Below are 27399 nucleotides of genomic sequence, written 5' to 3'. Positions count from 1 at the left end.
CCCTTTCCACGCTCAATTTTTTTAAAATTATTTCAGGCGTTTTTTACTATACTTACGTTACTCGCCTAATAGAGGATTCAGCACAAAAATTAACAGACAGAAAAATTGAAGAAGTCGGGAAGTTTAAACATAGGCAGAATGGTAAATGTATAACAAACCAACTCGCTAGAAAACTTCAGGGGCAAGGTGAATAAAGCCACAAAAAATAAAAGAAAAAAAAGAAAATTATAGGTAACAAAACTACACAAAAATGTTGCACAAAATACGCGGGTATTTGTATTTTACTTTGGTGGACATGTCTGCGATAGACAACCGATGAAAATATTTGTGAATAAATCAGAACTAAATCCGAGGATATGGTTTTGATGTGGGTTGAAGTTTTCCTGCTGAATTCAAGTGTTATTATTTACTTTCTGTTGCTATTTTGTTTACTGTATGTGTTAATCGTGGTTAAATGAATTTAAAGTGTTCAGGCGGTAAACAGTAAGTAGAACTTGTATTGTCGTAAGTGGTGTTTATTTCGTCAAACTAAACAAAACGTAAAATATTCATAAATTTAAATAGTTTAATCGATTAATTTAAATGTTCAAATAATCGTTAGAAAATGCCATCAAAAAGCAAAATAATTTCTGTTAAAAATATAACCAAAAATAGACTCATATTTTGTATTTAATTTCAACAAATGACATTCGCAATTTAAACGTAAATACTTTGTCTTTATATGAGTACCAATGTGCCAAGGTAATTTTCAGTCTGACTTTCAAGAGGCGTAATCTGCCGGCCGAAAAGTAATTATATTTTGGTTATGTGTAACTTTTGAGTATATTTTCATAAGAAATACATTGGAAAATAATTGCTCACGAGAGCGTGTGAACTTTGGCTCCTGAAAAATCTGCAATAGTGGAACACTTTATTTGTGTCTACACAGGACATCTTCTCGACAACGTCTTCAAACGCACAGTTTACCTTGAAGATGACTCCTGCAATGGTAGCCGAAACGTCGGCACGAATCGTTGATGATTTTCCGAATGTTTGAGTTCAATGTTTCCCATATTGATGTGCCATATATATGTTTTTTTTAAAATTATTTTTTGTTTGTGTCTGTGTTAACTAATTGCTCGTCCCATCGCAACACAAGACTTTTAGTCCCATGGAGTTGGGACTTATGTCTCAAATAATGAACAGTAAAGTTATATATGAAAATAATGAAATAAAATAAATAAATAAATCCAACATACACGGGGTCACCCAAAAAAGACACGCATCGAATGTTTACTAACTTTATTTTTTAAATGTGCGATTTTGAAAGAACGGTGTTTTAAAATAGCAAAATCGTATTATTTCCTTACTTTTTATCAGACTACAGACTTAATTCCCTAATTTCGATTACTGATTTATTTACAGTTAGTTAAAAATGATGCAAATATTGGGAAAGAGAATTTTAAAAAAATTGGTTGGGCTTTCGTTGCAGAATTTAAAATAGACAATGGAGAGAAACAGAAATCCTACTGATGATAAGGGGGAACCGGAACTTTTAGAGGAGAAAACTGAGCCAAACGATGATATTAATCGTCAGGGTTTATTGGCGAATAGAGTAAGTAAAAATTTGGAAATCTTCCAAATGTACTTTAATTAAAGTTTAAGATATTAATTGGGTTGTGGTCTTTATTTTTTACCTTGCTTATAAAATATAAGGTTTATATTTCAAAAAGTGGATTTTTCTGCAATTATATTTCTTTAAATTTATCTCAACTATTGGGATCAGGAAGGATATACTAATGTGGGCCAATCAGGAACTTCTCAGCACTTGCTCATGGGGAGAGGAAACCACTTAAAACTCTTCAGGAGAAGCCGGCCTGCCAACAGGCAGCAGTCAACAGGCCTTCCGTTCCACTAGAAGAGTGTTCGACATTTTGTTCCCTACTTTGGTTTATTTTACCAATTGCCTGCACTATATTGATCATGTATGATACTACCTCTCGTGTGAGTTCTTTATTACCTATCACCGATGGGATGCCGCATCACTTCACCCCGGCTTCTGCATCGCGCCTTCAGCTGTTGAAATTGTAAGCTAAAAAAGGGGAAATGCATCAACAGGCGAGGGACATCTTTAGGAGTTTTACCGTCGCATGGGCAGCTGTCGATCTCAGAGAGCTTGAAGCGATGCCGGTAGCTTATGAACCCACCATTACCCGTAAGAATCTAGGTGAGCTCGTAGGCAGCTTTCTGCATCTCCTGAAATCAAAGGCATGGAAAATGGTGGGGAAAACATTTAAGTAATACTTCCAGTACTTTCACTCAAATAACGATCGTTCCAAAGTTGAAGGGCTCGGCTTCTAATTTTTCCTTTGGCAAAACTGAGCGGGAAATTGGCGAAATCAGGGGCTGTCTTCTTTAGCGTAGCCTCTCGAGCCTTTTCTTCAGCTTTTTGGTTGCCAAGGATTCCGCAGTGTCCCCTTATCCAGCCGATGTACACGTCCTGGCGTCTGCATCGTAGCTTCTGGATATCTGATCTGATGTCCATTACAATAGGGTTGACTGAATTTCTGTCAGTTATTGCACGGACGCCAGATTTGCAATCTGTCAGGATAGTTATTTTCTTCCATCTGTTGTGATTGTGTCTGTGCTGATTTCATCCATCCGGTGGATTCTTCAAAACATAGACCAGGGCTTATCTGAACCTCCCGAACTCTCTGAATTCTCCGAATTCTTTACTCAACTTATATTTAGATATAAGTTACTATTTAAAAATACTTGGTACACCTTCCACTTGTTTATTCAACCAATGTGTGTGCGGACCAACTACTGCTTTACAAGATTATGACAGGAATAGTTGATTGTACAGAACTACTAAGTTTAATAACAATACATGTGCCAGCCAGGATTTGTAGACGGTACCACCTGTTTCATGTACCAATAAGTAAAACATCGTATGTTAAAAATGCTTTTTTTCGTAGGACTTTTTCAGTGTACAATACAAAATTCAAAAATATAGATTACACAAACATCACTCTGTCAGATTTAAAATTTACACTAAAAATGCATTATGTAACTTAGTACACATTATAATAATAAATATGTACATCTCCCTTCCCCTCCTTATCCTCTCTTCAAGCATTCTTGTCATAATCCCGCCCAATTTACAGTAACTTAATGTTCTTAAAATAAATTTTTAAAAATCTTTGATTATTTAAAAATATTTTCGAGTACACGAAAATAACATTTTTATACCTATAAATTATATGTATTTATTTTAAATGCAATATATTTTCTTTACTAACTTTGTATACTATGTGGAAATCTGTTATTAGTTCTGAGTTTATACACTATATCTGTTTATTTACTATAAACTGTTGATTTCCCAAATAAAATAAAATAAAATAAAAATTAGCGCTTTTACCCTCTAATGGGCATCTTCAGACTGATAACTCAAACAGCTTGAACTTTCCAATGTACCATTATTTTGCTATTCATATTTTACTCTTACAAACTATAATTAATAATAAAAATAATGTGATCTCACTGACGTTCCCGTGCCGAGGACACTTAGTAATATACTTTTTTGAAATGTTTTTACATTTGAGAATAAACTAAGAAGACTAACTTATTAAACAAAGATAATTAACAAAATATTCAGACAGTTTTAAAAACTAAGTATATATGTACATTACAAAACGCACAATGAAAATAACAAAACCTAACATGAGCAGTTGATTCAATATTAGTTTGGGCGCATGAGACAATCCATTTTATTTCTACCTAGCTCCACTATCCATTTTTTTTATAGCCTTTTTAAATATTTTCTCGTTACTAATTGTTTTAATAGAAAGTGGAAGTAGGTTATAGATTTTAATTGAATAATACTCAAAATCCCTTTGTCCGAAAGTGGCATTAGATTGTATTTTTTAAAGTTGTCTTTAAGTTGAGGATCTAGTGATTATATTATTTGTATGTGATGTATTGTAGGGGTTATGTCTTTCATTTGAGTAAGAGTAGTTTTTGAACCTGTAAGTGAGTTAACAATCTTGTATAAAGATAACAAGTCATAACAACCTTTCTTCTAGTTTCTAACTTCTTTCTTCGTGTGAACCATATCGGAAATCGAACCCGAGACCTCTTGCATGGTAGACAAACTATACCACGAGGCCGACTAGGCTTTAAAGCCTTACGAGCCACTAATTTTATACGCCCTTTCGTACTGAATTCTTGTGTTGATTTAATTTTCACTGTTTCTATTAAAATTCTGGGGTGGTATTCTGAATCTTCTCAGTAGAGAGTACCCTAGAGAGTGGTTAATACGACATTTTATTTCATAAAATGGCCATACTGATTATTAAACGTCAAATGTTGCATTAAACTGTTTAAAAAACGAATACGGCTTGGTCAATTCAACCTAATTAAGTGTTCTAGGTAATACTTAAGGTCGCAATAATGATCTAAACGAACATTTTCATATTTAGTTTCACGCATATAATTAAGGACCTAATTCTATAGTATCACGCGTGTGTATTGGCTCGATGTTTAGTCATCTGACTCTGTCAAACCAAATCATCGAAAGGGTTGACAGTTTCAAATACCTGGGAGTGAAAACTAAATGCCGCCTATATAACGCCTGCATAAGACCTATTCTCCTCTGCGTATGCGACAGGCGCCGTGGCACAGTTGGTTAGACAGCCAACTGTGAAACTGGCGTCGCGGGTTCGATTCCCACCAGCTGCAAAAAAAATATCTAATAAAGATTTTTTCTCAATTGGTCCGGGTGCTGTGATGTATTCTTCATAACCTCTTTCCATATCCCTTCTATCCCACCTGCTGACAAGCCTCAAAATAGAGGCTTAGTGGGTTATTCCTTTTTTAAAAAAAATCGTGGCACCTCACTAGGGCCCAAATCAGCAAAATTCTGAGTTTTGAGAATAGGTGGCTCAGAAGAATCTTGGGTGAGCGGTGGTTTGACTTTGTGAGGAATGAAGTAATAAGAGAACGGACGCAGCAAACTCCGATGACAACTGTCACCAAGCGGAGGCGATACGGTTGGCTTGGCCATGTGCTGCGGATGCCTCCCGAGAGCCTTAACCACGCTTGCCTACCTTACAAGGCGTCGGTTTCTCGACATCCTGGACGTCCACTGCTGACTGTTCGTCGGCAGTTCGTGTCAGAACTACGGAACGCGAACCTGACTTGGGAGGATGCACAGGAGCCGGCAGCCGATAGAGATGCTCGGAGGATCTTTGTGGACACCATATGCTCCAATTAGGGAGTGGACATGGAATAATGAAATGAATGCATAATGTGGCCATAAATGAAGCAAAGTTTCCTAAAATCCCCAAATTGACTACTTTCTAGGGGATAGAGAAGATTTAGAATTTTACCACCGGTCTTAAAAAAATGAAAATAACCAGCTCAAACGGTAACTTAAATAAATAATTCAGCTGTGTCTAACGGTCTAAGTTGAAATTAACTACCACCACATTCACAATATTCAGTATTTTAAATTTTCCCTTTTCAGGTCAGTGACAATATTTTTGACAAAGGTACAACACGCTTCCGTGTTGATCCGACTGCTCAAGGAGGAGATTATAATGACTTGTATAACTATCCATCGACGAGTTCCGGGTACAGATCACGCCCCATACAACCTCCAGAAATGTTCGACCTCGATATTCCAGATCCCAATAAACAAGCGATTGACGAATTGGTAAAAAAGATAATTAATTACCAAAGTACCTCCGGTGATTCGGCGTTCGACTTAGGAGCGGAAGGCCACCCTGTTTTGGATAAAAATCAACAGAGCGAAAGCCGCAAGTTTGAAAACATATCCAAAGTCACCATCCACGCGAATAAACTGCCAAATATAACGTCGGATAGCCCGAACGCCAAAAGTGTGATTGTACGGAATTTCAATTTCGAATCAAAACCGTTGGACCTAAGTTTAAAAACAATGACAAAAGACAAAAAAGATGACGCAGTTGATACAACTCCTACAGTTTCAAATTTATCTTTCAATCAACCAAATCTTCCTCCTCCAATACCTGTTAGTTTACCAAATCAAAAAGCATTAAAAGAAACAGAAAAACCATCAATTCCTCCAAACCGCGATGGCAATTTCGATGTTAATTCCTCAGTTTTGCCTACGCTTACCAATGACATGGTTGTTTTTGAAACTGCGTCCTTTGTCGTGCCTTATATGTATGAGAAACCTTCTCCGATCAGATTGAAGGAATTTGTTGACGTTTTGGGCAAAGAGCTCGAAGATCTGAAAATGAAAGAAAGCGGTAAACCAAATGAAATTAAAACACAAGTCAGGTGTATGGCAGCTGTAGAAATTGACGATAGTTATTATTTTGAAATGCAGAAAGGTAATGATGATTCTCCACTGAAAAGTAAGGGTAAGAAAAATAAAGAATATTTATGTAAATAATGTTTTGGGTTTGTCCAAATGTTCACAGACAGGCTGGATCTCCTCCCCGGGGAGTGATCTTGATTTAAATTTGTAAACAGAGAGGGAAGGAATTTTTGAGAGGAGAATATGGAAGTCTAGGCGTTTACAGGGCCTACGACCTGGCACTGGCTGGTTTAAGTGGCAACTTTACACACTGTGTTACTTTCACCACTATTTTTGAGTTTGACCATCCAAATTTCCTCGACTCTTCCAACTGTTGACTTTTGTGAAGTAAAAGAGCCGAAACCTTTATCACGTGGGTGAGATTCATCCGGTTGAACCGATTCGCCTTCTAGGCAACGCCTGAAAACTTCCACTTTTACCAGTTAGTTAGTTCAACAATGTTATGAGTATGTCCAAATGTTCGCAGACAGGCTGGATCTTCTCTCTGTGTAAAACGGCCACCGAAACCAGCCCATGACAGGTCATAAGCCCTGTAAATGCCTAAACTACCATATTTCCCTCTCTGTTGCAACAAATTTAGAATATTTAATTAATTAAAATTTAGCCTCGTTCTGATCTGCGCTGTACAAATATATTTTTATATTTAAAATGAATGTATAGTGATCTAGTTCTTATGAAATTTGTTGAAAATTATTTTTATAACATCTATATAATTTAGTTGCATAAATTTCCACAGTCACTGTTATCAATATATATCTTTTTTGGTTGATATTGTAGAAGTTGGATTCGTTCCGACGTTGCTCAAGAGAGCGTGTAAACTCGGGCACCCTAAAAAATCTGCAATAGCGGAATACTTTATAGACACAGGACATCTTTTCGCCTCGGAACCGAAAACTTTGCATGAACTTAGAAATTATAGTGCAAGAATAATAAAAAAGGCAATTAAAATTCGCAAACACACAAATAACATAAACAATGACGACGGGCTGAAATTAAACTCAACATGGTCCCCGGCACTACACACTACACACTACAAAATTGCCACGGAATGTGCCTGCTGCCGACTGCGACACGGTACAAACTACTAGCACACAAACAGATTTTTTTTCTATAAAACATACTGGTTATTGTTTCAAGAAGCTTAACTTTTAGACATAAGACAAATATATTGTTTTCAATGTTTAAAATATATATTTAAGAACCAAAATTTATTTACAAGTAATTCAAATACGAGTAGATCGAGCCAAAGAAGGAATCGTGTGTTAGAAATACCACATTGTAAAGCGAGGATCGCACAGAAGCCTGCATATTTTATAGGCCCAAAAATTTTAAATTTTTTTTACTGATAATATTTCAGTGATTCCAAACTTTCAAAATTTTCCTTCTTTTAAAAAAACACGCACTATCCTGGATTCAAACTAAAGATATGAGCTCTTTTTTTCTATGATATATTTTGTTCCCCTTTAATGATAAGGAATGTTTTTATGTTTTTTATATTTTTTACTACCTTTTTTAATTACTATAAAAAAAAATATTATGTAATCTTTTACAGAATATTTAATTTTCTCTTCCTTATGTTACACAAAAATATGATAAGAGTCTATTTATTATAGGAGCGAAAATTCATTGTCATTTTCTTGTATACCCACGAACAGGCCATCCCTTTGTGGGATTTTTTGTTTACTATATTTACTATTAATATGTATTTCATTGTAATGTAATTATCCTTTTTTTTTTTAAAACTCTGTTTTACCTATTATTTATATCGTAAAAAAAAAAAAAAAAAAGATGGCTCCTGCAATGGTAGCCGAAATGTCGGAACGAACATAACTCACACGGGATCACCCAAAAAAGATACATATTAAGATTAATATGTGATTATTTTTATACTTTATTTCAGTCGCTGTCCACAATAGCGACATTATTTAAAAAGGACAATTTTTTATGATTTCTTCCAGTATTCGTTTTAATTTGTTTATGCCGTAGTCTTTTACTGCTTCGGTGTTTGACGCCGGTAAGATAATGTGTAGTGTAATATAAAACCACTGTATAAATAGGTATATTAAATTATCTGTGTATAAAACCATGAAGTCGAAAAGTTCGAAAGTTGTTAAGATGTTCTATCGAGATGTGTGACCTTTTTTTTACTAATAAGCCATTTTATTACTTTATGTACCTACCTACGAGGCACGTTCGAGTGGTGTCTGTAATTATACTAATGCCAAAAAATGCAGAGGCAAAACTACACTTTAAGTCGAATTAAAATCTATGTTGAAAATAAAACTTATTTATTACCGACTTTACAATCGTTCAAAGAACCAAAAAATATGTATCAGGCCCAAAGGGCTGAAATGAAAAGGGCCCGAAATGCCATGATAAAATAAGCCCGAACGTAAGATCATCTAGCATGTAGCTTACCTGATGGTACTATTATATTTTGTATCTTTAAGCAACTTAATGGATTCATCACCCCTTTTTTGCCGTGTTCTCAATGGTAAGACGTACCTGTAGAATTAGGTTGCTGAGGGTTGGAATTTCCTACCTCAGTTAGAGATTGACAGAGGACACAAGGCTGATGCTTCAATGCGTATTTATTACATGGCAAATAAATTATGAATTGAATTATGTCGCGCGAGTGTTACGGCGATGAGGTGATGAGGTGTTGAATTAACTGCATTTGGACTACATGCTGGAACTGAGTGACTGCGTTGAACTGACTGGTCGGGCTGATTGGGCGTTACCACACCCTGTGGTCTTTTTATAGGCCACGTTCGTTTGTTCTTTATTTCTTCATGGGGTGAATCTACTGTGGAACGTTGTGTTAGATGGATATTTTCTGTGCCAGTCTTGCAAAACATGTTGTATTGGATTCAATAGAAAACGCTAACTTGCTTCATCGGTCACTGCACTATATTTTAGGTGAAATTATTTAGCACGTGTGTGTGTCATCGATCAATGGACTATGAACCCCACATACCTAATTATTTGATATTTTTGGTTTCAGAAAAAGAATATTGCGGTACGCACGATATATCTTTCGATGGATCAGAATCAGAATCGGATCATCACACCTTCAGTGAAGATTCTCCGATGAAGAAACAAACCATAAGATACAAAGGACCTTGCACCGCCACCGCCTCGACGAGCAAAACCGTCGCTCTGCCAGAAACGAGAACACCCGCACCTGGAATATTCGAAAAACCGGTCGGAAGATTTATTATTAACATCGGCCTTCACTTGGTGCGAGAGTTTGTTCAGTACGATCTTCTCAAGAAGCAGAATAGAATACTATACAGAGAAATACAATCGAGCGGTCCAAACATAAAAGCGACAGAGCTATCGGTCGCTTCTTTGAGAAAAAACTTAAGAGACAGCAGGATAGAAAATTATATTTACAAGTTCCAGCAGAAAGCTTGCAAGATTTGTAACTTCAAAACCGAGTCCTATTTGGTTTTGGCGTATCACATGGAAATTCCTCACATGAAGCAGAATAAGTACAAATGCAACTTTTGTAGTTTTGAGGTTCGCTCCTCGCAGGATATTTTGAACCACGTTTCTATGGTGCACTTGATCAAAGCTCGCGTGGAAGGCTCCGTCTTCAACTACCAGTGCTCCAACTGCCAGTACGAATGCAAGCAGGATCGCCAGTTGGAGCGACACGCGATATCTTGCGAGAAGAAGTTCAGTCCGAAGCATAACCTCGGCCCTCCGGTAGAGTGGGATCATCCTGCAAAGTTGCCAAAGGTACAGTTTCACCATTTTGATCATGATATTTTGATTTTATCATTATTCGGTATGTGTCTGGACGGATTACGAATACAGGAGCCCTATGCTGGAAATATGTGACGTTTTGTCACCCACTCGACCAGTGGCGTCTGTGATACCAAATTTCTAGTGAAGCTCAGATTTTAAGGATAAGTATAATATGCGTAAATGTTAAGTAGGTACTTCTAGTAAATAACACAGTATGGACCATGTTTGTAGACATCTTTGAGCATTTTTATATTAGTTGCTAGTTTTTTATCTTCATAATGTATTGATATAAAGCGAATTAAAATACATATTAGGTGCTGGTGAATAGCAATGATTTCAAAGTGAGGCTCAGCCTCACTTGCTTCATATGCTCCTTCGTCCCTGCATTCGACAGTAGTCGATTGGACATCTCAATTGCTTTATTATAATGCTATTCTTGAAAACCATCCGACAATTTAATTACAAAGACGAATGAGAAAGTGGTAACACTAACAAATCCGTATTTATCTATGGCGCTCCCGGTCTTTTGCCACACGTAAATCTTTATTGTTTATTGTCAGACTTCTTCCGTTGAATATTTTGTCTATGGAGTATTATGAAAAAAAAAAAAAAATGTTTAACTGAGACTGCAATATTAATAATTATTATTTGCCTTTGCCATAAAACACACATCTACATATTATTAGAAAAATTTCATATTTATTTAATGGATTTTGAAAACATATTGCATAATAATATGTGTCTCAAATACCTATTTAGACATTGAATAGCAATAAAATAATTTTGAAATCATGTTTCTAGTGATACTTCATTTGATAATGGATTAAAAACAAGTACAGTTGTATTTGTTGCACAATTTGTTGATACGTCATCATCACAACATTGATCAGTGTTGTAAAATTTAAGTTTAAATACAACCAAAATACCTAATCGTCAAACATCAAACATGAATGTCGAGCGTTTTACAAAAAGGAAGTTTGACAGCTGAAGTTGCGATGTCGCATTCGATTGTCAATGTCGAGTGCTTTGGAGCATTCGAGATACAGTCGATTGGTTTTAAATCGTCTGCATTCTTATTGGTCGTTCGAGAATGCTGTCACTCGTCGAATTTCGGAAGTTGCATACGATTCTAAAATCGAATGAGTCCAGTATAAGGCCCCAGTTCTGTGTGTTAAATAGCGGACGAGTGTTTCCAACTCGATGGCCGCTCTCAGGTAAACATCCTAAAAAAGGTAATCAAGTGGAAAAGCATCCGCCTCGTACTGTCGTTGGTCGGCACGTTGTCTACTATGCTCAACTCTTGTGTGGCTGTGATGTCACACTAGTCGACATATGACACAACAAAATGCAGGAAAGATGGAATATCCTTAACAGATATCCACACTGTCGTTAAAAGTAGTTGTCATTGTTCTTGGACTTTGCAACAATGGTGATTGGACTCCTAAAGGTAACAAACCAAAATCAGTGATCGAACATCCCATTTCCAAGAAAAACAAAAACAATTTTTCTCCGAGTACCTACCTTAGTTTTGTACATGACACGTAAGGCTACTAAATACAGGGGTCCAAATATAAACATATATAAAAAAAGATTAAACGTCAAATGGCGTATAAAACTGCTTCAAAAACGGAAAAAAACTAATACGGTTTGGTCAATTCAATCTAATTAAGTGTTTTGGGTAAGGCTTAAGATCGCAATAATGCTCTAAATGAAATTTTCCATATGTAGTTGCACGTGTTCATATTTGTTTGACGTCTAATCATCAGTGTGGCAGTTAAATGAAGCAAATAATAAAATAAAAATCTTCAAATTAATCACTCTCTGAGGGGTAGAGAAGATGCAGAATACCCCCCCTGCGAGGGTTGGCATGAAATATTTGTTTTCAAGGGTGGTTTTACACTGATTTAATTGTACCTGGAATGGCACCTGAAGCGTGAAACTGATCACCTTACCTGCCTATAAAAATGATCGAGATTCTCTGCATTTGATTTCTGACTGGAATTCTGCTTTTGGGTGCGTAAAATTGTAGATGAGATCTCGCTCTAGTATAATTATTTGGAATCTTAGAGTAATTTATTTATTTTATTTTATTTGGGATTTTTACAGCTATTACATAAACAAAATAAGTAGAAAAATATTAACAATGATAAAGCCAATTAAAAAAATCCACTGTAAATATAATGACACATAATATATAAGAAAAGAGTTTACGTAATTGTATTTGTGTGACGTTTGTATTCATGTGTATGTGAATGTGTGTATGTGTGAATGAATAAAGGAGATGATACATGTGCGTGTGGGAATGAATGAGAGAGAGGGTGCGTGTGTGTGGGTACGTAAGTATAAAAAATAATTGTTTAAAACTTGTAATTGTATTAAAAATGGTACAAGAAAGAGCTTAGTAAAAAGTTTGAAACCTTTTTGTTAAAATTCAAATCAAGGAGTGTTATAAATGTTTTTTTTTTAAAGTATGTTAAATTTCAAAACCGTATTCTGAAAAAAAAAGCATTTAATTTTAAAATTTAACTGATAGACATCAAATGAATAATGTGCGACGAGTCCCATGCAATATGAGTGCGGTAGGTAACCACAAAATGCAGTAAATACGATATAATGTGAACAATAAAATAAGGTTTGACAATACGCGAACGTTGATTCAAAACGAACATACAAATGCATATTATATGCACCTACATAATATATAATTAAGAATAACATATAAGTTTGATAGAAATGATTCGGATTTTAAAAATCAGGTGTCACAAACAGTTGGCCCGCAGTACGGGAATACATAATTATATTAAAAAATCTTCTCCCTATTAAACTTAAAATAATACGCCAGAGTCGCCCGTACGGACAAAAACCATTATATGATTAACAACCACGAAGTTAACCACAGTTTTCAGCAATATAACGGGCCGTAGGCACTCGGGTCGAGAATTACAAGCGCAAATCAAAACCGTAGTGCTAAAATCGACCCTGTTGTTAAGTGTCCTCGGAATGGGTCACATTATTTTTATAACTAATCTTTGTTTAAGATGGAAAAAAAAAACAAATATTCTTTAAGATATAAGTGGCGCAAAAATCGCTATTGCACCTTTTCTATTTAAGGGTGTGTTTGGAATTTCCCCCAAGGGTCCCAAATTATGGAACAGTATTTTCATACGCTACGGACAAGCGTAGAATAGTTATAGCGTATATTGTTTATGTTATTTGTTCAAAAAACATATGTAATTTTGAAAAATCAACTCATAAATCAGTAATAAAATTACTAAATGATATTAAATATTTGTATATAACCACTAACCGACTTTTCCATGTCTACCGGTTTCGAGACGTTCCCGTCTCTTCTTCAGGACACCAATTACAGCAACATTTTTTTTTATTTTTTTTTATTTAGGAAACATACAGTACAGTTACAAAGTTTAATATTTTACACAATTAGACTTAATTCTAATGGACCCGTGAAGTTTCCATATTATAAAGCAATTATATGTAAGGTTAATTATGAAAGTATAAAAAAGAGAAGGAAAAAGAAAAACATAAATGAAAGTTGTTTAAAAATTAAAATTTAAGAGAAAAAAAGATATTTTAAAGTTTGTAGTTTGTAGTGAGTATTTACAAATGGAAATAATATTAAAAATGAAGAAAATTTGTAAGTGTTATTAAAAATTAAGAATTGAAATAAAGAATGAAAAACATGCTCAGATGTAAAAATAAAATAAAATAGTAATAACATTAAAAAAAAAAAAGGAAAAACTTACTATACACCTCACCATAGTTGTTGCACAAAATATAAAACCAACACGACATGCATTTTAATAAGCACATGCGCTGATTAGGACAAACATGCACTGATTAAATTATGAAAATATTCTATTGTTTGAGGATTGATGAAAAAAGTAGAGGGGGTGGAGGGAGGGGGTGAGCCTTATAGGTTTAATAGGGTGACCATTACAGTGGAACATCGAATAAAGGACTATATTGGAATTTTGATATTCGTGTTAAAGAACATGTGTCTTCACAATAATAAATTCTCTGAATTCGCAAATCAGCTAATCAATTTGAATCATGACTTTTATAAAAATACAGGAATTAAAAAAAATACACTTAAATCTTACATACAAATAATAAATGGTTAAAAGTAAATAAAATGGAAATATTTCACATTAGGAAAGCATTAAAAAATAGTGTTTCTTTGATTAATAATCAAAAAAACTTCCAATATAGTCCTTTATACGATGTTCCACTGTAATGGTCACCCTGTTATACATATTAAGCTTACCCCCTCCCTCCATCCCCTCTACTTTTTTCATTAATTCTCAAACAGAATATTTTCATAATTTTATATTTTTAATACAAACTCTGAAAATGTATTTAAATGTAATCTCACTCGGTATTTTTTAGAAAAGGAATGAATTTATTTAAAAATCTATTATTAAATTTAAATTTGTTTTTTTGGATACGTATTTTTGTTTATTTCTTTATTATGCATTTGTGGATTTATTGCCAAATTCCAACTGATAAAATAAAGGTGTTATTAAGATTATTTAAGCTTTCACATTGATCCAAAAAACGTATTATTTAAAAAATCTTATAGTAGCATTATTTTTCTTTTTCATTATAACCTAGCTAAATACTAGTCACTTTATGTATATGTTAAATTATTCTCAATTTTAATTTGCTATATTTATATTTAGAGCATAAGGTTTTCTCACTTCATCTTTTATTTGTCATCTTATATTTGTATGTTTCTTTTTTACTTTTTTGCAGTTTAAAAAAAAAAATTACTTATTTGTTTAGTTTTAATTATTTAGTTGAATTATATAGTTATATTTCATATTATATATTACATAATGAATTATTCGCTGCTGTGATTATTTCTGTAAAACTTTTTATTGTAAAAGGTTCTTTGAACCGTTGATATATACATAAATAAATAATTTCATCAGTGCATAAGGACACTGTATAAGGACAGCACAGCATGTGTGAAGGTGAATGGGTCATTCACATCGTGGTTTGATATTCCGAAAGGAGTCAAACAGGGATGTGTAATGTCACCATGGTTGTTCAACATATACATCGATAACTGTATGAAAGAACTGAAAGATTTAAGAATGGGAGCAACAATGGGAGTGTTATAACTGTTAACTGTCTTCTGTATGCGGATGATGCCGTGCTTCTTGCTAGCAGCAAAGAAGACTTTCAATTCTTGGTAACAAAAGTCTACGATGTATGCAAGAAAAGCGATTTGCTTATGAATGTTGATAAATCGAAAGTGATGGTTTTTGAAAGGGATGAAAATATAACTAAATGTGAGATCAGCGTGAACGGAGATATTCTGAATCAGGTAGAAGAATTTGTGTACTTGGGAAGTATGTTTACTAGGGACAGAAAGGCCGAGAAAGATATTGAAAGTAGGGTGAGTGCCGGGAACAGGGTGAACGGTGCACTAAAATCTACTTTGGCAAACAAATGTTTATCGCAAGAGGCTAAACTAGCAGTTCACAACGGAGTTCTAGTTCCAACTCTAATGTATGGGAGCAAAGTATGGAATTGGAAAAATAATGATGAAAGTAGGTTGAATGCTGTCGAAATGCGATCCCTCAGGCGAATGTGTGATAAAACGATGTATGATAGGTGCACAAATGTCGAGATCCGTAAAGTGTGTAAGGCTGAGACATGCATTATTGACAGAATCAAAAAAGGGGTGCTGCGTTGGTTTGGACATGTAGAGCGAATGGACAGCGAAAGAACGGCTAAAAGGATCTACGATGCAAATGTTGATGGATGAAGAAAATGAGGAAGACCGAGAAAGACATGGCACGATCAAATCCATCAAATACTTGAAGATGGACATGTCAAAAGTAGGAATAATCGGCGTGCGTGCATGAGAAGATGTATGAATGTAGAGGAAGCGAGGTCTGTATGCCAAGATAGAGTGTTATGGCGTTCTATCCTCTCTGCCTACCCCTACGGGGAAACGGCGTGATGGTTTGTTGTTGTTGTTGTTGTCATCAGTGCATGTTTGTCCTAATCAGTGCATGTGCTTATAAAAATGCATGTCGTGTTGGTTTTATATTTTTGTGCAACAACTATGGTGAAGGTGTTATAGTGGGTTTTGCATGTTGGTTTAATTGGTGTCCTGACGTGGAGACGGGTACGCCTCGAAACTGGTAGACATAGAAAAGTCGGTAAGTGGCTATATACAAGTATTTAATAACATTTAGTAAAATGTTTGACCACAAAGTTATTAATAATAGTAATAAAATTGATGTTTTTAGATGGTGCGAGCCCGCGATAGCTTGGCTAGTATGTACCAAAAAAGTCTGGTGAAACTTTTAACACCAACCGAGGATTCATCGACTCAGACATTACCTTCAAACTACAAACCGATCAGAGGTCGCTCAGTCCCTGGCCCTTCAACAGCCTCAAGCCTTGTGCCTGTATCTCCGAGAGTTCGCCTGGCTGCGAACATCAACAAGCCAGGCCGCTTCATGACTCCTCCGTTGCCAGTTCCAGGAGTTCCCTTGGTCAGCGGGGGAAAAGTCTATGGACATGATCAGATACCATTTACATCACCATACATCAAAAGGCTGCCTGTAATTACAATTTATCTTTTCTTATTTTTATTTACAATATTTTGAGTTTGTCCAAATTTTTGTAGACAAGGACTGGATTCGACTCCCTGGGGAGCTGTTCATATTAACATATTACAACAGAGATGAAGAACATTTAAGAACATTTCCCAGTCTGCAGGGATTTGGACAAACTCAAAATATTGTTGATAAATCCACCTGATCCATGAAGAAGTATGGAAATTGAAAATATAACATTTTCAGGAGTTGCCTACTATGTATGTGAAATTAAATTACACGAATATCGCCCGCATAAATAAAGGTTTCAGCTCTTTAACTTCGCAAACGTCAACAGATGAAAGAATTGAAGAAATAATGATGTTTAAATATGGGCAGAATGGTGAATGTTACACAGTGTGTAAAGTAGCCACTTAAACCAGCCATTGACAGGTCATAAGCCCTGTAGATGCCTAGACTTCTATATTACCTTCTCTCAAATGTTCTTCATCTCTGTTGTAATATGTTAATTATTTTTATTTGTTTTATCTTATTTTATTTATCACTAGCGGACCCGACAGACGTTGTCCTGCCCGAACGAAAAAGACTTTTCATTGATAAGTAGGTACCTAGATTATTGTTTGTGGTTGAATTCCAAAACTAAAAATTGTTAATATTCAAATATTTAATTTAAGTAGGAACCTAGGTACTTGTTTATGATTGAATTCCAAAACATAAAATAAATATTTTTTCAAATATACGTCAAACTCCGATCTTCTCACCAACAGAGGGGTGTACTAATGTAAGAATACGATTTTGAAAAATGTATCAAATTTAATATTATTTTACTATTACAAAAATCCAGTAAAAAGACGTAAATGGGTAGAAATAATAAGGAATTTAAGGAAAGAGTATGATTGAGATTCACAAAAAATAAATGCTGTTTGTATACATTCAAAAACAAACTTTTTTTATACACAAAAAACAACAGCTTTCCATTTTTTTGTAAATGCATTCTCCTCGAATGCAGCCCTGGTGGATTGATTAATAAACATTTATGCTCTTTACTTCTTTTTTACATATTAGATTTGGGATTTTAATACCTACGAACACGCACATCGTAAAGATCTATATTTCTCTGAAAACCGCACGTAAATCGGTTAAGCCGTTTAGGAGGAGTTCGGTAACATCACAAGTACAGAGGAATTATATAAATAAAGATATGTACGGCTTAACCTTATAACAACAGTTGTATGAAGAAACATGTGTACAAGAAACTAAATAAAAGTAACATTTTCTATTTAGTTTTTCTACTTGGTTTTTCGTATTTTTTATTTTCTCTCTATCTATCCTCGCCTCTGTTGTATACACCATGATTTGGTCTGACACACGTTTTATATATCCGAATTATGTTTCCAATATTCATGTTTTCACTATACTATACGACATTTCTTAGGCATCCAGATGTTTACTAACTGAGATGGATATGTTCTCATCATCACTATGGCAGCATCATCTGCATGGCATGTGTTGTTAATGACCTTATCTCCCTTAGTGGATTCACTACTTTTTTTTATCCTTAAAAGCGTTTTTTTATATATATTTATTCTACTTGTGTAAGAAAAGGTTTTAGGCGTATGTATTGTAGTTAGTAGACAAGGACTGGATTCCTAAGCTTCATAAGCCCTGTAGATGCCTAGACTTCTATATTACCTTCTCTTAAATGTTTTTCATCTCTGTTGTGATATGTTAATTTTTTAAGAATGTTAAACCACAATGTGAATGACCCATTCACCTTTACATACGCTGTGCTGTCCTTGTACAGTAACGCAATAGCCCTTGTCAAGTTACCATTCACTCCATACTCCGATTAAATCTTCCACAATTTCAAATGCCTAACGAATAATAGCAATATTTTTCTGTACATAATGGCAGTCTGATTTCCATTCATTCATTTTTAACTTATATTTACAGTCTGCATTACGTGATGGAGGAAACAGCCTGTAAAGGAATGCAGACTACAATTGTCAAATAACTACAACTACTACTACTACCATCACTCCATTTCCCCGTAAGGGTAGGCAGAGAGAATGGACCGCTACACACGTCTATACTGGCATACATTCCTAGCTTCTTCAACATTCATACATCTTGTCATACATGCCCTTCGGTTCTATCTGCTTTTGACTTGACCAAACTTAAGATTTTGGTTTATGTGATCATGCCACATCTTCCTTGGTCGTCCTCGTCTCACGTTACCGTTCATTTTCGCCATATTTACTTGTTTTGCCATTCTTTCGTCGTCCATTCGTTCTACGTGACCAAACCATCTCAGAGACCCTTTTAAATATTATCAATTATACTTGAGTCAGATTTACACTCTCGCCTAATTTCATCATTCGTAACCCTTCATACATTGATTTCCCACACATTCGTCCCAAGAGATCGCATTTAAACCGCGTTCACTCGGCTTTCATCCTTCTTCTGCCAGTTCCATAAATTAAAAAAAAGAAATGTTTTTTTCAGGGAGGTCAGACGTCCATAAGTCTGCTGAAAGGGCTTACGCCCAGCGCTCCGGTCCAGAGCATTTTACCAGGGCCGAGCGTGCTTCCCACCGCCTTGACGCCCCTCTCCACAGCGCCCCCTATCGTCTGCGAGATCTGCGATGGCTACGTTCAGGACAGGGTACAATTGAGGAATCACATGAACTGGACACACAAAGTGACGACGCCTGGCAATCTGGACATTTACCAGTATCCGATCAAATGCCTATTGTGTTTTTATAGGTAAGTTAGGGGTTTTATTTTTTTAAAGGAATAACCCGCTAAGCCTTTTTCTTAGAGGTTTGTCCGCAGGTGGCAAAGAATTTGTATAAAATTTTGTGTAAAAAATAAATAAAGTCTAACGTGTGTGAAATGTTAACAAAGATCTATGGTGAGTCTGCTATGAGTAAAACACGATATTACGTTAAGCGTTTCCAAGATGGCCGTGAAGACGTTGAAGAGGACGAACGGCCCGGACGCCCCAACACATCAACAACCGATGAAACCGTGGAAAAAATTAATGACATGGTTATGAACGATCGCCGAATCACAATCATAGATGTTGCTGATGATGTTGGCATATTGATTGGCTCATGCCATGAGATTTTTTCTGGGAATGAAACGCGTGGCAGCGAAATTTGTTTTAAAATGTTTGAATTTCGAACAAAAACAGCGGCGAATGGACGTTGCTCAGGTGTCACTAAATGAAGTCAACGACGACGCAGAATTGATCGCCAAGACGAAAATCGCCGAGCACGCCGAATACGTCTAACCTTAGCGGCTGCTACAGACAAATTTAACAATGAATACAGCTGAAAATGTTAGCAGACTTCAGGGGCATGTATACCAACATAATTATTTTTAAAAAAATGACAATCAGACTCTACAAACCCACGAAATTGAAAAATTCCCGTTCTTTTCTGAACACACCTCGGATAACTTGTCCGTAACAGTTCTTTAATGTACACTTTATATAGGAACTTAATTTATTAACTATGATACTGTTACACAGACTATGTTACACACATAAATAGAGACATTTACCCAAGCGTCAACCGCAACCATAATACAAGATACTCAAATAGGGATCTGATACTAGGTGAAGGGGTCAACACTGTTCTGGCATCGAGAAAACACTATTACGTAGGCAAAAAGGTCCATAACCGGGACGGGAGTGTTGTCAAGTTGCGGAAGGTGTTGACCTCGCTCTTTCATGACATTGGTCGTAGAGAGACAGAAAAGTTGATGCATGCCGCGGACTGGAGATTCTTACTGGATGTCGAAAATAAATCATGAAAATAAAGAATAATTAAAAAAAATATATATATATGGCAACCATGAAGATTCGCATTATAAATAAATTGTCCATGTTTTATGAATGTATGTATGTGTATGCGCAAGGGTGTATGTACGTGTGTGTGTATATGTATATATATGTATGTGTGTATGTATATGTATAAAAATGTATTTACGAGTAAGTTTATATTTTATTAGTCTGTGCACTCTATTAATTTGTTAACTATTATCATATATTAGAATGTGATTGCCTAGCTTGGAACGGGGTATGTACCCTGGTTAGCTGGGCAAAGTGAACGTTAAGTTGTATTTTTGATAAAAGGTGCAAATAAATAAAATAAATAAATGAAGGAATTACAAAAATATGATTATGGATTATCTTATAACTTCAAACTTTGTCAACAATATTGTTGATAAATCCACCTGATCCATGAAGAAGTATAGAAATTGAAAAAATAAACTTTTTACGCGTTGCCTAGTATGTAGGTGAAATAATCCAATTAGATGAATCTCACCCGCATAAATAAAGGTTCCAGCTCTTTACCTTCACAATCGTCAACAGATGAAAGAATCGAAGGAATATAAATGTTGAAATATGGACAGAATGATCAATGTTACACAGTGTGCAAAGTGGGCACTTAAACCAACCAATGACAGGTCATAAGCTCCGTAGATGCCTAGAATTCTATATTACCTTCTCTAAAATGTTCTTCATCATTGTTTTAATATGTTAATGTTACAAACTTTAGTCAACAAATCACAAAATCAGTTATTATTTATCATGTTGGACAATGGCAATACAAAAAGTAATTATTTCAATGATTAACTATCCGATATCTCTAATTGTGCTAATTTTCTAATACTTGAATCGTAATGCATGTTTTTTGGTAAAAAGTAAACAATAAAACCTTTCAAAAGTCTGCTTCTAAAAAATATTTAAAACCGATGAGGAAGAGAATCTAAAACGCCTGTCCAACGCGTGCCGATGCCTTAAAAATGACTTCATTGAACGCAATAACTAACAATGCTCAGGCGGCCAAATCGCGAGCCATAAGATGCACCCGAGTACAGCAGAAGCCTTTGCTGGAAAGATGTGACATTTTGTCACCCACTCGACAATAGTCGATTGGGCATCTCGATTGCTTTGTCATAATGTTATTCTTGAAAACCGACAATTTAATTACAAAGACGAACGAGAAAATGGCAACACTAACACATCCGTATTTATCTATGGCTCTCCTGCCACACGTACACCTTTATTGTTTCTTGTCGGCTTCTTCCGTTGAATATTTTGTGTATGGAATATTATTTAAAAAATGAAATGTTTTACTGAGACCCTGCAAGATTGATGATTATTATTTGCCTTTGACTTAACACACATCTTCGTGTTATTAGAAATATTTCATATTATTCATATTATTTAACTGCAACTAGAGAACTTTTTAAACAAACTAAGCGATTAAATATAACTGAACTCTTTCAACTAGAATCATTAAAATTTATCCATAAATTAGCCACTAATGTAATTGTAGACGAAGAACTAAAACTAGTAAAAAATTGTAGTCAACATGGACATAATACGAGAATATCAGACACATACCATATACAACTTTCTAAAACAAGACAAGGACAATCAAGACTAATGAACCAGGGACTGAAATTATACAATGAACTACCAGACAAAACTAAACAAAAGACTCAGACAAACTTTTCAAAAGATGTAAAAAATATTATTTTGAACAACAGAGTATAAATGAAAAATGTATATATTATTTTATGTAATATGAATGTAATAATCCGTAAGGGTTTATAAATAAATTTTCGAATAAAAAAAAAAAAATAAAAAAAATAATGGATTTTTAAAATATTGTATAATATACGTCTCAAATACGTATTTTGACATTGATAAGTGATAAAATAATTTTGAAATCATGTTTCTAGTGAAACTTCATTTGATAATGGATTGAAAATAAGTACAGTTATATTTGTTGTACATTTGTTGATACGCCATCATCATAACATTGATCAGTGTTGTAAATTTGAAGTTAAAATACAACAAAAATACCTACTCGTCATTTGAACGCGAATGCCAACCGTTTTATAAGAAGGAAGTTTGACAGCTTCAGCTACAATGTCGCATTCGATTGTAAATGTCGAGTGCTTTGTGGCACTCGAGATAAAGTCGATTGGTTCTCAATCGACTGAATTCGTATGGGTGGTTCAAGAATGCTGTCACTCGTCGAATTACGGAAGTCGCATACGATTCTTAAGACGAACGAGTCCAGCATAAGGCCCCAGAACGTAATCTGACCGCAGGTTTTGGCCAATTTTACTGGCCGAACAGAAACTTTGGCCGGTCTCTAACGATAAGTTTAAATATATTACTGAGATGAGACTTTCTCTAGTGAAAATGTTTTTTTGTCCTAAGGTTTCTCACTGACCAGGGATTGGAGCGCCATCTTCTGGGGACGCATGGGTTAGTGACGGAGTCTCTGCAGGAAGCGGCCCGTAATAATAAGGACGGAGGTCGCTGCCCAATATGCGGTTTGGTACGTTGTATTTTTCTGTATACGAGTAGTGAAGAACTTTCAATGTGATATTCCCCAGGAATCGCAATGAGGAATTCCACTGTTTTCTAATTAATTTTTTTCTATTAGCGTAGTATTTAACTAAACAAAAATACATATAATTTTATTTTTTTTGTGCGTTATTTACAGAGATATGATTTTTGAAAGTTACATTTATCAAATACCGCGCCAAATGACTGCAATCAGTGTGTCACTTTTCAGTAGTGACGTCATGAAACGGTTGGCGTTCTTACATTCACTGACCTGACAAGAATCTATGGAATATTGCTTTGATTACTTCATTTAGTTGATCGTAATTAGCTCATTTCTATGTTATGGTTGTTTTTACGAACGTTTCGATTTAGAAAAACCTAGAAAGTTGACATAATCTCTGGTTGAAATGTCAAATTATACAAATTATTATTTTTTTTCTACGGTCAAAACGTTGCAAGGGCTTTAAAGCGGAAACCGGAAATACTACACGTAGATGTAAGGAGTGACGTCATTATTTACGATTTTAAAATGAATACTATTTTTATCATTTTTTATTTATTTTTGCGTGCGTTTTTGAGATATTTCATCCTACTCCAAATTTTTTAAATATTCACGTGTACACGAAAACATTTTTAAAATTTAATTCCGGGTTGGGCTGGAATTCCTCATTGGGATCTCAACGCGGGTAAACTTGCCAACCGGTTTACAGAATCAAAATAAAACTTTAAATATTCATAACATGAAAAATGAACGTAAAAATAAAAATAGACAGTAATTAGAGTAGAGTCGACCAACAAAACAACTTCCATTTATATATTTTTTTCCTTCTCTTTTTTGTACTGTATGGAAACTTCACTGGTCCATTAAAGTTAAGTCTAACTGTGTAAAATATAAAATTATGTAACCGTACTGTATGTTTCCTGCATAAAATAAAAGAAAACAAAGAATAAATCCTTTTTCAACTTTCATCTAGAGAGATGTGGTTGAGTAATGACATTGCTGTTCTGCTGGCTGTGCCGAGATTATGAACGCTATCTTCATCTGTACAAATCGAGACGGTATACTTAACTTCTGTACTGTTTGTATCTACCTCGGTATGTTCTACCTACTTGTCATATCGACATCATATGATCGAAACAAACCAATGAATGACTGCAAAAAAAAAGTCCGCGTTCCTTACGAAATTAGCATTTAATATAGTTCTCATTTCAAATAAATAAAAAGTGATAAAAAATGCCCACTTCAAAGCTATGAACTCCAACAAATCACAATTCAAGCGAAATTCTCGCTTGAACATGAGTTTTATATGACTTTTGGAAATTACCTAGACGGTACGCTTAACGATCGTCTGTATTTATCTACCGATTGACTACAAAGCCGGCTTCTTTAACAGAAAAATAGTAAAACAGATGGAAAAAATATAATAACTAAATTTATTTTAACAGTGGCAACTTTCTAACGCCTAGATACTCACCATGTACTTACATCAAAACTTAATGGTGGGAGGATTGGTAGTGTATCTTTGTAATCGGTCAGGAGAATTTTATCTTCAACTATGACGTCATACGAAGCTATGCCATTTTAGTGCGTAGATATGTGTACTGTGACGTACGCTTCCCCTTGTTTCATACCGATGTACCTGCCCAAAACTTGAAGGCGGGGAGGTGGTAGTATATCTAAGTAATCGCTAATTTATCTTTAATTTTACTGTCAAGGTGAAGGTATGACGTCTGTATCTTTCCATCATAATCGAGGCCCTGGTTCTGCAAGCATGAAAATAAAACAGCTTCAGCCGCCGATATTCCGATTTTTGACATGTCCATCTTCCAATCGTTTGTCTGATTTAGTCGCGCCATGTCTTTCCCGATCTTCCTCGTTTTGCGCAACCATCAATATTAGCATAGTAAATCATTTTAGCCGTTCTTTCGCTGTCCAATCGCTCTACATGTCCAAATCAACGCAGAACTCTTTTCTTGATTTTGTCGATAATGCTTATCTCAGCCTCGCATAATCTATGGATCTTGACATCTGTGCACCTATCGTACATAGTTTCACCACATATTCACCTGAAAGACCGCATTTTGACAGCATTCAGTCTACTTTCATCCTTGTTTTTCCAATTCCATATTTCGCTCCCATAAGGGGTAAGGGTCGGGCAGTGGCGAACGGTGACTTTTTTATAGGTAAACTTTAATTTTTTTCATAATTTGTACCTGCATGTACATACATACCTATAAGTAATCTCGCAAATGAGTGGAGGCGTATAAAAAAAGTGTATACCGGTACACGGATTCTTTTTCTATGGTTTTGTGTAAAAACAACTTCATCTCTCCAGCTCCAGTTTCACCTGCTGGCAACAGAAGACGTAATACCTACTAATTTTTAATTAAAATAATTATAACCAATAACCCAACAAATAAATAACAATTAATAACTTTGCGAAATATGTAGGTATATTCTCCATTATTTTAATACAGTACTTGTATGCAAAAGTTTTAAAGTAAAAAATAAAATATGTTAAAAAATAAGGATAATAAAATAAGTATATTCAAAATTACTTTTTGTTTATCACTGATTGAAAACACCGTATATATATTTTTATTTTATTGTAAGATGTCACTCCCATTATGTTTAACTTTACATAACAAAACAAAACAAAACAAAACAAAACAAAACAAAACAAAACAAAACAGTAACAGTAACAGTAACAGTAACAGTAACAGTAACAGTAACAGTAACAGTAACAGTAACAGTAACAGTAACAGTAACAGTAACAGTAACAATAACAATAACAATAACAAGTTAAATAACAATAACAATAACAATAGCACTAACAATAACAATAACAATAATTAGAAATATTAGCAATAATATTGCAACAAAACTGTCACGTGATCGTCGTGACCGCTGCGCCGTCGGATTTGTTTCCTTCTAAACCGATGTGATAATAATGCAAGAAATTCGTCAATTTCGTCACACCGAGCGAGGCGCCACTAGCTAAAACGCACGGACTAAAAAACTGGCGTCATATGTCAACAGAATACTATCAAACAAAAATGGTCTTTAGAAAATAATACTCGAAATGCTACTCTCCAAATAGAGAAGCTTTAAATAATATCTGTAATCTGCAAGTGAACTCAGCAAGGAATATATACGTACTGGGTTTTTTAATGTTAAAATACAGTATTCATTTTGTATTGAAAAATAAGCTGCAATAATCTGAACCGGGCAATGCGCTGGGTTTAAGCGCATTTAGAAGCTAATATTTATTTTTTGAGGAAGATATAAACAGTGACGTTAATGTATAATAAATATAGATTATTTTATTTACTCTCCTATAATTTAAACTACTTTAAAACATTATTATTGGTAGTGAAATATAATGGTAAGCTGCGAATAATCGATTTTATGGATGGTTCCCCCCTGAGGTCGGGGCACCAGGAGCTTATTGTAAACTGATAATTTTGCCTCCTGCGACCAATATTTACTTGTCGAAATTTATTTAAGTACACCATTCACTCGGTTCCTGGCGCTAAAATTACATGTTTTTTCAGGTATATTTGTGGCAGCTACTGTACCACGTGTCGATTGACCACAATATGGAACTCCACCCAGCAAATCTCTACTTTAAGTGTCTTCTGTGTGGTACTGTCTGCAGCAAGTACAGTTCTTTTGAGGACCACATCGTCTCCAGCCACCCTGAAAACTCATCAGGCGGCGGCGGCAACAGCAACGCCAGCCAACCCTCTTCGAATGTCAATCCAATACAACCAAGCCAAAGCAACGTGGATAATGCAGAAGAGGATGAGTGGATAGATTTGCTTGGATTGGATGATAATAAGCCATCCACATCTCGCGAACAAAATAAGTAATAATCCAGCCACATCTCGCGAACAAAATCAGTAATAATCCAAACACATCTCGCGAACAAAGTAAGTAATAATCCAGCCACACCTCGCGAGCAAAATTAATAATAATCCAACCAAATTTCGCGAACAGAATTAATAATTATCCAAAGTAATCTCGCCAACAATAAATACGAGAATAATCTAACCTTAGCCCCGAATATTGAAAAAAACATTTAATGGTGCATAGGGCTCTGCATTTTTATAACAATATCAGCGCATTCCAATAGTTTTTTGTGACACGAAGGTCAGATTGGTCAATCGTGAAATACTACAAAGCAAAAACACTGTTTTCAAATAATATTTTATTCTAACACACCGGAAATGAAACCCGAGACTTCTAGCATGGAGGCAAACGCGATGTCTCCAGACCACGAGGCATATGTATTGTATAGATAGTTGATTCATTTTTACTTATTTATC

General features: G+C 35.0%; 1 protein-coding gene across 1 annotated transcript; it reads left to right on the top strand.

Moving 5' to 3' along the window:
- The first annotated feature begins 288 nt into the window (after nt 1-288).
- On the top strand, nt 289-26943 carry LOC148284493 (uncharacterized). The gene is made up of 7 exons (XM_088239360.1): nt 289-483; nt 1472-1594; nt 5507-6386; nt 9348-10087; nt 16381-16629; nt 22955-23059; nt 26626-26943. The coding sequence occupies exons 2-7, from the start codon at nt 1487-1489 to the stop codon at nt 26941-26943; spliced, it is 2400 nt and encodes a 799-aa protein (XP_088095486.1). The 5' UTR covers nt 289-483; nt 1472-1486.
- The last annotated feature ends 456 nt before the right edge of the window (nt 26944-27399 follow it).

The sequence above is a fragment of the Micrasema longulum genome, unplaced genomic scaffold (genome assembly GCF_059751315.1).
Source record: "Micrasema longulum isolate JH-2025_06_02 unplaced genomic scaffold, ASM5975131v1 h1tg000114l, whole genome shotgun sequence".
Taxonomy (NCBI): Eukaryota; Metazoa; Arthropoda; class Insecta; order Trichoptera; family Brachycentridae; genus Micrasema; species Micrasema longulum.
Note: the sequence above shows the minus strand (reverse complement) of the source record. Positions and strands in the feature narration are given on the sequence as shown.

Excerpts from the sequence above, each read along its gene's own strand:
- LOC148284493 (XM_088239360.1), top strand. The coding sequence starts at position 1,487 with ATGGAGAGAAACAGAAATCCTACTGATGATAAGGGGGAACCGGAACTT. Across the intron at positions 16,630-22,954 it reads CAGTTCCAGGAGTTCCCTTG|GGATTGGAGCGCCATCTTCT; the intron begins GTCAGCGGGGGA and ends CTCACTGACCAG. Across the intron at positions 23,060-26,625 it reads GCTGCCCAATATGCGGTTTG|GTATATTTGTGGCAGCTACT; the intron begins GTACGTTGTATT and ends ATGTTTTTTCAG.